Here is an 11,446-nt window from a genome sequence, read left to right on the forward strand (position 1 = left end):
TAAATGGCTGCAAATATATTTTATCCAAAGAACTTTACAATGTTTCTGCTGCTCATTCACCCATCCACACTCATATTCACACGCACACTCACACACCGGTGGCTGCAAGCTATCATGCAAGGTGCTGGCACAATCATTGGCAGCATTTGGGGTTCAGTATCTTGTCCAAGGACACTTCGACATGTGGACAAACCTTCTGATTAGTAGATAACACCCTCTACCTCCTGAACCACATCCACCCCAAAATGTGTTTTCCTCTAAACCAGCTGTACCTGGTGGTGAGAGATTTGTGGTGCTGTGATCAGTAATTGAAAATGACTTCATTTACATAATCACTTGGGCATCCTAGCCATATGTGGTCACTGTACAAGGATCATAGCATTGTTTCTGCACTGACGCACTGCAGCCCCAGCCCAACCTCACTGTTCTTTTATCACTTCTGTGGGAGTATAAATCAGAAATGCTTCAGTGTATTTTGTTTTTATATAAATGTGTCACTGTGCACATTATGTAGCCAACAATTGCATTGGAAAGGATCACACATTGGCTTGATCAATCATGTCTGAGTCTAAATGTAAACAAGACAAAATGTATGTTTTTCTCTAAAACTATGTTACAACCTCCCAATGCTGATATTTTCAACAAAGGTGAAAAAATTGACATAGTTACTGATTTTAAATATCTTGGTGTGACACTAGATCCAAATTTGAACTTTAAGAAACATGTTAAAAAAAACAGTTAAAACCATAAAGTACAACTTAGCAAATTTTAGACATATGAGAAACTGTCTCTCTATGGACGCAGCCAAGATATTTATACATGCTATGATCCTTTCCCATATGTCTTATTGCATCACATGTTGGGGGCAGGCTGGAGAAACAGCCATAAGACCTCTTGAATCCTTATAGGCTACAGACAAACAAACTCTAAAAACTCTGGACAAAGAGCCAATGCATTTCCATCACTGTAGGGTACTGGAGAAATACAATTCACTGAGCAATTTCTCAAATTTGTGCTTAGTTTATAAAATTTTAAGTGGTTTGGCCCATCCTTCACTATGTGACTTTGTGTACACTCGCTCAGTGTCAAGTTCTGTTAGATCCTCCAGAATATCCTCCATACAAGATTGTACCATTTTGTCACACTGCATTTGGGCAGTCAGCTTTCTCTGTGAAAGCCACAACTCAGTGGAACGTCCTACCTGATGATATGAAGACCTGTAGTTCAATCAATACATTCAAGGCCAAATTAAAAAATCTACTAAAGACGAATCAGCTGTGTGACCACTGAGTTTAGGTTACATTATTAATTTTTAATTGACATTGTGGGTGTATGTGATGTGCTGTTGTGTGTAGTTTTGTATTTTGTATATTGTGTTCTGTGTGTTTTTTTTGTTTGTTTTTGTTTTGTTTTTTGGCTTGTTTTTTTTTTTTGCTTCGTACTGTTTGTTGTTGTAGTGTTGTATGTTTTAATTGTGGGGGACTACGGATGCAAATTAATTAATATATAACAGTGGAGGCTGGTCCATAGAGGCAGAGGAGGTTGCTCCTCCTCTATTTTTTGAGAGGCAAGAGGAAGATCAAAATATAAAAAAGAATATTTGGTTGAGATAAACCATTACCAAATCTCTGTATTATATGTAAAATTATTTTCTCTCTTCCTTGGAAAAAATCCATTATTGACATTCTGGTTAAAATGCTTCAACAGCGACACTTGCAGGGCAGGAGGAGAAAGAGCAGTGTGTGTGAAGTGGTGGTGGGGAGCAGTGGGGGAGCAGTGGGGGGCAGAGGAGGACGAGCTCCTGCTGTCCTCCTCAGGACGGGATCTCTTACATCAATGTAATGTACTTCATTTTTTTTCATGCTAATCTATGATTGGCCAAGACTCGTAAAATGACGCTCCAAGGGAGGCTGTCCTCCCTTACCAATCAACAACCAGAATACATTATTGACATCGAGTTGGTCCAATGATAGTTTCCAGATTTCATCTTCAATTCTCTCCACTGTAAGGCAGAGTAGCAGCAGTAGATAGCTCGTTGTGTTAGCCAATACAACAGTTAGCTTGTTGTAACAGCCTGAAGGAGTCTTAATACATCCATGGAAGGACTGTTAAGGACTGATGTTAAGCTAACGGGAGAAATGATTTGGACTGTGCAGCGTAACAGCAGCAGGACGCCGCTGGGGAGGCTGGAGAGCGAAGCAACCGGAGAAACAAACAGGAGAGTTAGCTTGTTTGTCATTGTTGCTAATGATATCAGACTGGTTAACCAGCAGCCATAAAGTTCTGTTAACTAACAAACAAGATGACCAACAGCCATAAATGGACGTTATGACATTAATACTTCATCTCCATGATAGAAAGAAGAAGACATCAGATAACGTGAGTCAAACACAACTTCTCTCTGTCTGTCTCTTTGGTCGCTAATTTCATCTCTGATGGTTAAATGTCTCTGTGTGGCTTTTTTGTGTTTTTTATCTCCTTAACAAGAATGCAGCAGAGATCATATAATGTGTTGTAGGTAGTTTGCTTGTTGAAGTTACATTGAGATGTCTGGGCTCACTCATTCATTTGGAATTGGTAAAATAACACATTCTGAACCACTCCATAGCTAAAATGAGCACTTTTTTGTTTAGAAATAATATGTAAATGCTAAATGTATTTAAAGAAGCAGCCTTTTCACTACTCAGGGATTTTTTGTTTTTGAAAGCAAATTGTTTTATTGACATATAAAATTGCCCCCCACCCCTCCAAATTCATCGGGTGGGGGACAGTGATGTAGTCTGATGCGATTTGTTGTAAGATTGCATGTTGATTTTCCTCCTGTCCTCCCCAATTTTTTGAGTCACCAGCCACCAGTGATATATAATGATGTCATCAGTCAGAATCCTATGATACATCACATATTCTTATGACATAAAGGAGTTCTAGATCTGATGTCACACAAGAGCATCTAGGTGGAATCTGTATGTGGAATCATTTATTCAGAACCAGTTGTATTGCCAAGTACATACAGGGAAGTACATACAAGGAATCGTGCTCTCTGAGTAAACTACATTATCATTAAATCCAAGGAAGAGAACCATAAAGTCAAACAGGATTACGAGTAAGTCACTTCTTCATTCTTTTTAATGTAGCAATTTGTTTGAGATCCAGTTATGACTTACAGCCAGAAGTGGAGGGGGGGTTAATGTGCAATATGAAGTCTCTAAAAGTAATCACCTGCTTTTTCTTATTATGTTATTCCAGACGAAGTTCAGATATAACATTTAAAATGTCTCATAATTTGTCACATTTACTTGATATTGTCAAGTCCCTGGTAGGTTAGGGATCACTGATAATTATGTTTTGGCCAGATTTGCAAATGTCAACTAGTGCTACCATACAGGATAACCACCTTGCCCCAACTTTGTTTGTGGTAATTTGATTAAATGCATAGCTAATTAGGAATACAAACAATTTAAGCACAACTGAAATAGAATGATAAAACTAGAAAATGATCAAACTAGAATTTGACCCAAAGTTGCTCTGTAAAAAAGGATTAAGTAATATGAGGATCCACCAGATAGACATTATCATAAATATTGTCTATCTAATACAAAAAATACAAAAATTGTATCAAAATAAGTTATTCAGATACAACAAAGCAGCTGGTGCATAGCTGATGAGACCTCAAACACACATGTAATTCATTAATTTACAAAATGATTTCTTTACAGGGAATTAAATTAATCTGTTCTTTTACTTTCCCCCCCATATCAATTTCAGCTTTTTGCAATGGAGACACCAAGTTCATCGAATTACAGCGCAACCCACTTCAAGAAGTACAAAATCTTGAAAATAGTCGGAGAGGGCAGCTTTGGACACGTGTTCAAATGTGTCCACAGAGAAACTGAAGAGATCGTTGCCATCAAAGAAAAGTGGTGGGCTCTGGACAATGAGGTAGGACTCTAGTTGATTTTGATTTTTACAGATTTTGCCAGAGAAGATATTTAGTCTTAGTAAAACTCTGGTAACAGCATTCTTAATGAGCTGCAGTTGTTTAATTGCTTCAAGATCGATGTGTCATTTACATTTTTGTATGAGTTTGACTAACAATGCCAAACTTGTTTTGTATCTGCAGGCATGCACCTTAAAAATCTTAATGGAAAAAAAGCTTGACAAATGCAATATTGTCAAGTTCTACGATGGATTTTCGGGGGACCGATGTCTTGTCTTCGAGCATTTAGACATCACCCTGGGGGGGTTCCTCGCAGAAACAAAGACGGCCATGCGTCTCCAAGACGTCAGAAGAATTATCCAACAGGTACGCCATTAGCTGGACAACACAAGTGAACACTCAGTCTGTGGTCAATCCCCCATTGTAGTTATGTTGTTTTTTATTGGATTTGTCTCCATTTTTAGGATTGAAAGCACTTAATAATTAAATAATAAATAAATAATTTTAGGTTCAGAATTTTATGTTGTAAAAACCTTTTGAAATAATAGGCTCACATCTTGTCATTTATTATTTGCAGATGGCCGTAGCATTTGATGCCCTAAAGAACATCGGATTGATCCACACCGATGTTCACATCAATAACATCATGCTGGTGGATCGTGTTAGACCAGTCCGGGTGAAGCTGATTGGTTTTGACATGGCTATTCCCAGCCACAAAGCCAAAAGGAGCATGATCGACCATGGCAGTTTCTACAGGTGAGGTCTAGCTCTGTATGTGCATGTGTGTGTGTTACCTGTCCATACCTGTATGAGCTGTTGGGTGATTATCTGCTGTGATAACTTTGTACTAATGCTATTATTACATTATGTGCTACATTGTGCTTTAATCGTTAAAATATGACAATGTTCCTAATTTTTTTCGATGCTTTTATTCCACATTCAGAGCTCCAGAGATTATGTTAGGTATGCCATTTTCTGAGGCCATTGACATGTGGTCGCTCGGCTGTGTGATGGCAGAAATGGTTGTGGGCTCGACGCTGTTCCCGGGAAGGAGTGACCATGAGACGGTAACTAATTTACTATAAGTGGACTGGACTTTTTGCTTTTCATTGCTAACAGATTAAGTAGTGCTGTAATCTTTCTTAAGGAGCCATTGTCAGTTTGCATCCTTATAAACCAGCTAGTTTATCATTATTATTTCAACTGTACCAGAGTCTCAAAAAAAAAAGAAAGTTGATGTGATATTGTGTTTTGTTTCCAGCTACGGTACATCATTGACATCCTGGGTCCGCCGCCAGACCGCATTATCAAGGAAGGGAGGAAGTCAAGGGAATACTTCCAGTCGGATTCCCAAGGATGGAGGCTCACGGTACAAAACCCCTTATTTGGCTTTTCAAATATTTTATCCTTAACATATAAAAATAATACCTTCCAATATTTTCCTTCAGTTCATCAGTTGAATTTATTGAGAAATACATGTATCTTAAATACTTTAACCTTCTTTTAGGAATTCTCGAGATGGTGTGGGACTGATGACAGGTCCTACTCGTTCCGGTCCCTGGATGGAATAAAGGTAGGTCATTAAATAGGCACTAGCTGCTGAAAAGTGACGTCATTGATTGTCTTTTCATAATTTAGGAAGATGACTCAAATATTAGGTTAAATTTTTCAATTATTTCCTAAACTAGACGTGTCTGAAGAAAGTCAGGAGATCGAGGGACTGCGTCAACTTGTTAAAGGCGATGCTCCAGTGGGATGGGAGGGAGAGGATTACCCCCAGCGAAATCCTCACCCATCCATTTATTACAACGACCTACCGCAACAAGTATGGGCATATGTGTGTATATATGTGTGTTATGTGTTTGTGTTGATTTACATATTTGCATACACATGGGATTTCTGTTTGTTGTCCATAAACATAACAGTGTAAGTTTCTCTTGTAGCAAAAGAACTCTGGAGACTGCAGCAAACGAACCCGGCCCGACAGACACACCCAAATTGAACCAGGAAGCTGAGCCTGGAACCAGTGAGGTATACGAGCCCGGTATGAACCAGGAACCCGGAACCAATGAGGTGGATGAACCCGGTATGAACCAGGAACCTGGAACCAATGAGCTGGATGAACTCAGCCTGAACAAGGAAGATGAAGATGGATTCTGGAGTAACGTTCGTCGCACAGTGCCATCAGGTGTGATCATGGTTCAGCCTCTACCTCCTGCATTCAGTCTTCCACCGGTGGAGCTGGTATCCTGTTTGCGAGAGGCACAGGCTGAACGTGGACCCAACAACGTAGAGGAGGATTTCTGGAGTGCTATACGCCGCATAGCACCATCAGGCATCCTTATGGTTCAGCCAGCTCGTGCTCCTGGTCTTGCTCCTGCTCGAGCTCCTGCTCCTGCTCCTGCTCCGGCTCTGGATCCCTCTACCGCTACCGCCCCCGCCCCCGCTCTGGCTCCGACTCTGGCTCCAGTTAAGGCTCCGGCTCCTGCTCCTGCTCCTGCTCCGGCTCCGGCTCCAGATCCCGCTACCGCCCCCGCCCCCGCCCCCGCTCTGGCTCCGACTCTGGCTCCAGTTATGGCTCCTGCTCCTGCTCCTGCTCCTGCTCCTGCTCCTGCTCCTGCTCCGGCTCCGGCTCCGGCTCCGGATCCCGCTACCGCCCCCGCCCCCGCTCTGGCTCCGACTCTGGCTCCAGTTATGACTCCTGCTCCTCCTCCTGCTCCTGCTCCGGCTCCGGCTCCGGATCCCGCTACCGCTCCCGCCCCCGCTCTGGCTATGGCTCTGGCTCCAGCTATGGCTCCTGCTCCTGCTCCTGCTCCTGCTCCTGCTCCTGCTCCGGATCCCGCTCCCGCTCCCGCCCCCGCCCCCACTCTTGCTCCGGCTACTGCTGCTACGGCTCCTGCCACTGTTCTATATGAAAACAATCACCTGGATAGAACGGATGACAGCGAGCCGAAGAAGAAGAAGAAGAGGAACGGCTTCAAGCGTTTCTGCTCCTGGTGGAAGAGGACGTTTTTCTCATGCTGCTGCGTGAGCACCGTGGAGGACTGAGGCTCGCTATAAAGGCTTTATAGCAAAAACAACTAAGAACTTGTCTTTGCTATAAAGCCTTTGTAGCTCTTTATATGGGCAGCATGGTGGTTCAGTGGGTAGCACTGTGGCCTCACAGCACAAGATGGCCGTGGTCTTTTCTGTGTGGAGTTTGTATGTTCTCCCCATGTCTGCGTGGGTTTTCCCCAGGTGCTCTGGTTTCCTCCCACAGTCCAAAGAAATACATCCTAGGTTAATTGGAGACTCTAAATTGTCACTAAATCTGACATGATCTGAAATCTGGATTGAATCAAGGTTACAATTTTTGCCACAGAATATAAAATAGTAAATACCGTCAAAAGTGAAAAATTGTTTGAAAATACAAGAGTCCAGGAGAGAAAAGTCAAACAAAAAAGAAAAAACAAATAAAATAAATCCACAATAATAATTTGTCCAACTTCTTATGTGTTTCTTTAGGAATCTGAACTACATTATGTTTGAAATAAATAAAATTCGGATATCAATTTTTATTTCATATTTATTTCGTTTTTTTCCCTAATGTTGCAATATATATATCACTAACTTCCTGGAAACCTCACTGTAGAGTAAATATGAGTACACAAATATTTCATAGGCCATGATCTACCAAAACTATTTTAGAGTCAACTTAGCTTGGTTTATGCCAAATTATTTAGTGAGGGTTAATTGAACACAGTAGCTTGCAAAGTTGCCGGTGTTATCAAACCTATGAAACCCTTTATGTGCTTTACCAATTATTGATGCTTTCAAAACATCCCTGACTCCACCAAGTAAAATAGAGTTGGAGAAGCTGATGGAGGAAATGAAGGTGAGGACAGGAGCAGAGAGGGGACACCCGGTTTATTTTCCAAACTTTGACTTAGTTAACACACAGTGTGGGATCGGCCATCTGTTGACAGCTCAAGTCACCATAGTGGAGGCTAAGGTTACAAGGGTGTGAGGAGGAGGAGGGCCAAACGGCTGGTGTGGGAAGTATGTGGCTAAAGTGCATGTGTGTGAATGAGTGTAGGTATGGTATGTATCTTACAGTACCTCTCAAAAATGATAGGGCCTGCAGAGACCTCCTCTGTGTGTATGTGTGTGTTGTATGTGGTGGGTTTGATAGCTGTCTGTCTAATATTAAACACATGCTTTTCACTTATAAAAGAGCTCCATCCCAAGTCGTTCCATCACTGTGAAAATTACAGTCTACATTATTTAGATTATGATATTACCACAGTACATGGTGGGGATGCCAAGGAAAAGCGGGGGTTCAGGTCAGCAAATTAAACTTTTACAGACATTCGGGCAAATTGGGTGATGAGTTTACTCCATGCAGCCTCTTAAATAAACACACCAGAACAAACTTGACATGTTTCAACATTTGCTCGTCAACATGTTGGCTGCGTGTTGACGTGTCTGAAAACAATCTGAAGCATCAGCGAGTCAGTAAACTGTTTACTGTTGGGATTGAAGAGCAAAGATTGCATTGTGTGTAGGTTTGTGTGTGCCTGTGTTGAAATGTGTGCCTACGTGCTACTGCATGTATGCACAATGTGTGTGACAGGAGGAGAATCTGTTAGACATTATCAACACTCAACTCTGCCCACAATCAGGAGGCACTTAGCCACGCGAGACAATCACCACAGGGTTCACAAGGTCACCACATCAACCGTGCAGCAGCAAACAAAAGAAGAGCATGTTTGAGGTTAACAGAGGAGCCGGTAGCACTGAAGACACCACTTACACAGAAGCCCGGTGAGTGGGAAAAGAAAATAGCTGCCTGGATTACACGGTCAATCTGAAAGTGTGTTTGCATTGCGGGCATCAAAGTCCTTCATCCCTGAGGGATCCCTGAGTACCAGCCTTTTTCCTGTTATTTTATTTACACCATAGCAGACAGTGGTAGAGTAAGAATTTTATTATGTTCTATATTAAATAATAAAATACCATCTCAAAGACAAAATAACAATTCAAGGCATTTTCCATCGCTCTAGGCTGCAGCCTCAGTTGTTTACTGATCAGAAACAGATTTGCACAAACTGCCCATATAATAGCCGATGAGGGAAAATGGATGTATTTCTATGTGAATAATTGCCTTGCCTGGGCAATGAAATCAGCAGATGTGACCTCTCTGGAGCTTGAGTTTCATTTCTGGTTTTTGAAATGAAACAAACATTTCTGGCTTTTGTAAACACCAGTGAAAACAACAGTCTGTATCATTGTCCTAGAAATTTCATACAGTAAATACTCATTTGTTTTGCCATTGATTTTTTGAGGGAAACATAAATGCTTCCTCTCTCTTTGTTCTTAGTGAAGGAGGTGCTACATCTTGTGCTACATGGAAGTCGTAGGGAGGTGGTCAGGGTGGATAGTGGGCATACAAGACACTGGACTTTGACACACGAGATGGTGGTGTGCATCCTGATTCCTGCATGTGGTTGAGTTTAAGCAACCGAAGCACTTTGGTTAACATTAGGGAAAGATCATAGTTTTGGTTAAAACTTGCTGTTATACTGTAAACACAGTGTGTCTCATGCTTTAAGTCACTGTGGACTTTTTCAACTTAATACCAAGACCATGAGCTTTCCCCAACCTTAACTGAGTGCTGACAGTGCCGAGACATAACCATGAAAAACACTACTGCTGTTACTATGAGCAGAGCATCGTATAGCAAGTGTGGATATTATAGGGAAAACAAATTAAATACATTGTCAGTGAACATGCAGATATGTTCAGGATCAAAATTTTCAGTCTTGGTAGATTACGTTCATTAAATGTTTCCTCATTTAGTTGATAAAAAAGTCTAATCCGGACAGCATCTGCAGTTGCAAATTAGTCATATAGAAGCTTGATTATATATTTATAATAATGTCTATAATTGACAGTGGTGAAAACAGCAGTCTGTGTCATCCTGGCACACTAAGTGGCAGCTGGGTTTAAACCAGTGTCGGCAAACATCTGTCCCGCTGAAGTGAACACTGAATACCCTCCAGCTCCAGGGCTGCTGTTCCATGTATGCTGACCTCCCTGAATAAGAGGAAGTGACAAGAGAATTTACCTTAAGGGATCAATAGAGTAAAACACGGTTACTGACAGCAGCAAAGGCCATGAAATCTGCAGATGGAAAGAGCACAAGCTATGACAGCTTTATTTTGCAGATTTTGCTCTTAGTTTTTTATTCATTCATCTTACAAAAAATAACTGCAAAATTAACCTTTAATTCGTAGCTCACCAACATTTGAGAGGGAAGACAAAAGAAGAAGAGAAAGAAAGAAGAAAAACATTAAAGGGTGTAAGAGTTAGACTCACATTGCCCTGACAACAACTCTAACAAAATACTCCTGGAACTCTCTTGTGTAGGATTGAAACATGCTGGGAAAAAAAAAGAATAAGAGAAATAAGAGCTGAGGAGAGGGATACAAAGTGTTTTGTTAAGACAAAGTGTATCCAAGCATGTAGAGGAAGAAGATAAGGGAGAGCAGAGTGTGACTCAGAAGGGACAGGGAGGTATGTCTATCCTCCAGTTTATCGCTGTCAGAGTCAGCTCTGTATCTTTACAGATGTCCAGTTTGATCAATGTATTTCCACACAAACATCATGTCCTCAGATGCACTCCACAGTGGGCCTTAAGGGATGTGCACATGAAATCTTGAGGGAATATGCATTAATCTAACATTGCAATAATACTTAATTAAAAGTTAAAGGCTTGCATGCAGAACAATAAATGAACTGGTGTTAGTATCAAAAGTTCTCATTATGAAGAGTGCTTTACTTTCAGTATTACTTCATTGCATGTATTTTTAAAAAAAAAATGTGTATCTGGTTTAATTAGTACACTACTAGGTTTGTAGATTGGATGTTAGACGGACACTATTTCTAGAAAATTAAACATTTGTTATTATTACATCCATAATTATGAGCTCATTGTATGTTTTTCATATAAAACAGCAATCGAGAAAATGTAGCAGTGTAAAGAGGACAAGGTTACGGTGGCCATTAAGGACAAAGTACATACAAGAATGCACAAACATTAAGGGAAACACACTCTGAATCCAGAAAATGCTACAAATACCAAAGTGAAAGTATTTGTTGCATTCTTGTGTGTGCTTTGTCTTTAGGAGCCACTGAACTATGTTGCTCTAATAGAAAAACTCACAAAAATACTAATACTTGCTTTTTGCTTTTACGTGCTTTTGCCTTTAATAAAAGTCTGACACACTCACACATGGACACGCACTGTGTTACGACCGAATCATCTATGCATCATAAACTTTAACGCTTTCCTAACGACAAACCCGTAAAAGAAATCACCTCTGAGAAAACAAGCGTTAAAATGGATCTTTCCAAACACATTCGGAGCATTAGCCTCCAATGAGCTGTTACACAAGTTTACACCCAAGCAGCAGCCTTCCGCTAATTTACTGTTTTCCGTATGGCTCAGCCAACCTCAACAGGTTGGTA

General features: G+C 40.9%; 2 protein-coding genes across 3 annotated transcripts; both read left to right on the plus strand.

Annotated features, from left to right (window-relative positions):
* Positions 1-1,955: 1,955 nt before the first annotated feature.
* Positions 1,956-5,633, plus strand: LOC137175819 (homeodomain-interacting protein kinase 3-like). 2 transcript variants are annotated; one of them, XM_067581724.1, is made up of 7 exons: positions 1,956-2,379; positions 3,766-3,939; positions 4,121-4,303; positions 4,515-4,693; positions 4,881-5,004; positions 5,199-5,306; positions 5,445-5,633. In XM_067581724.1, the coding sequence occupies exons 1-7, from the start codon at positions 2,320-2,322 to the stop codon at positions 5,520-5,522; spliced, it is 906 nt and encodes a 301-aa protein (XP_067437825.1). In that variant the 5' UTR covers positions 1,956-2,319; the 3' UTR covers positions 5,523-5,633. The 2 variants fall into 2 exon arrangements, with proteins under 2 accessions (XP_067437825.1, XP_067437832.1); XM_067581731.1 differs by lacking the exon at positions 1,956-2,379 and adding an exon at positions 2,389-3,103.
* Positions 5,583-7,494, plus strand: LOC137175812 (nematocyst expressed protein 3-like). Its single transcript, XM_067581708.1, has 2 exons — positions 5,583-5,762; positions 5,881-7,494. Exons 1-2 carry the CDS (start codon positions 5,680-5,682, stop codon positions 6,983-6,985), a joined length of 1,188 nt encoding a protein of 395 aa, XP_067437809.1. The 5' UTR covers positions 5,583-5,679; the 3' UTR covers positions 6,986-7,494.
* Positions 7,495-11,446: the final 3,952 nt, after the last annotated feature.

The sequence above is a fragment of the Thunnus thynnus genome, chromosome 3, assembly GCF_963924715.1.
Source record: "Thunnus thynnus chromosome 3, fThuThy2.1, whole genome shotgun sequence".
Lineage (NCBI taxonomy): Eukaryota > Metazoa > Chordata > Actinopteri > Scombriformes > Scombridae > Thunnus > Thunnus thynnus.

Excerpts from the sequence above, each read along its gene's own strand:
- LOC137175819 (XM_067581724.1), top strand. The coding sequence starts at position 2,320 with ATGGACGTTATGACATTAATACTTCATCTCCATGATAGAAAGAAGAAG. Across the intron at positions 4,304-4,514 it reads TCAGAAGAATTATCCAACAG|ATGGCCGTAGCATTTGATGC; the intron begins GTACGCCATTAG and ends TATTATTTGCAG. Across the intron at positions 5,307-5,444 it reads CCCAAGGATGGAGGCTCACG|GAATTCTCGAGATGGTGTGG; the intron begins GTACAAAACCCC and ends ACCTTCTTTTAG.
- LOC137175812 (XM_067581708.1), top strand. The coding sequence starts at position 5,680 with ATGCTCCAGTGGGATGGGAGGGAGAGGATTACCCCCAGCGAAATCCTC. Across the intron at positions 5,763-5,880 it reads ACAACGACCTACCGCAACAA|CAAAAGAACTCTGGAGACTG; the intron begins GTATGGGCATAT and ends TTTCTCTTGTAG.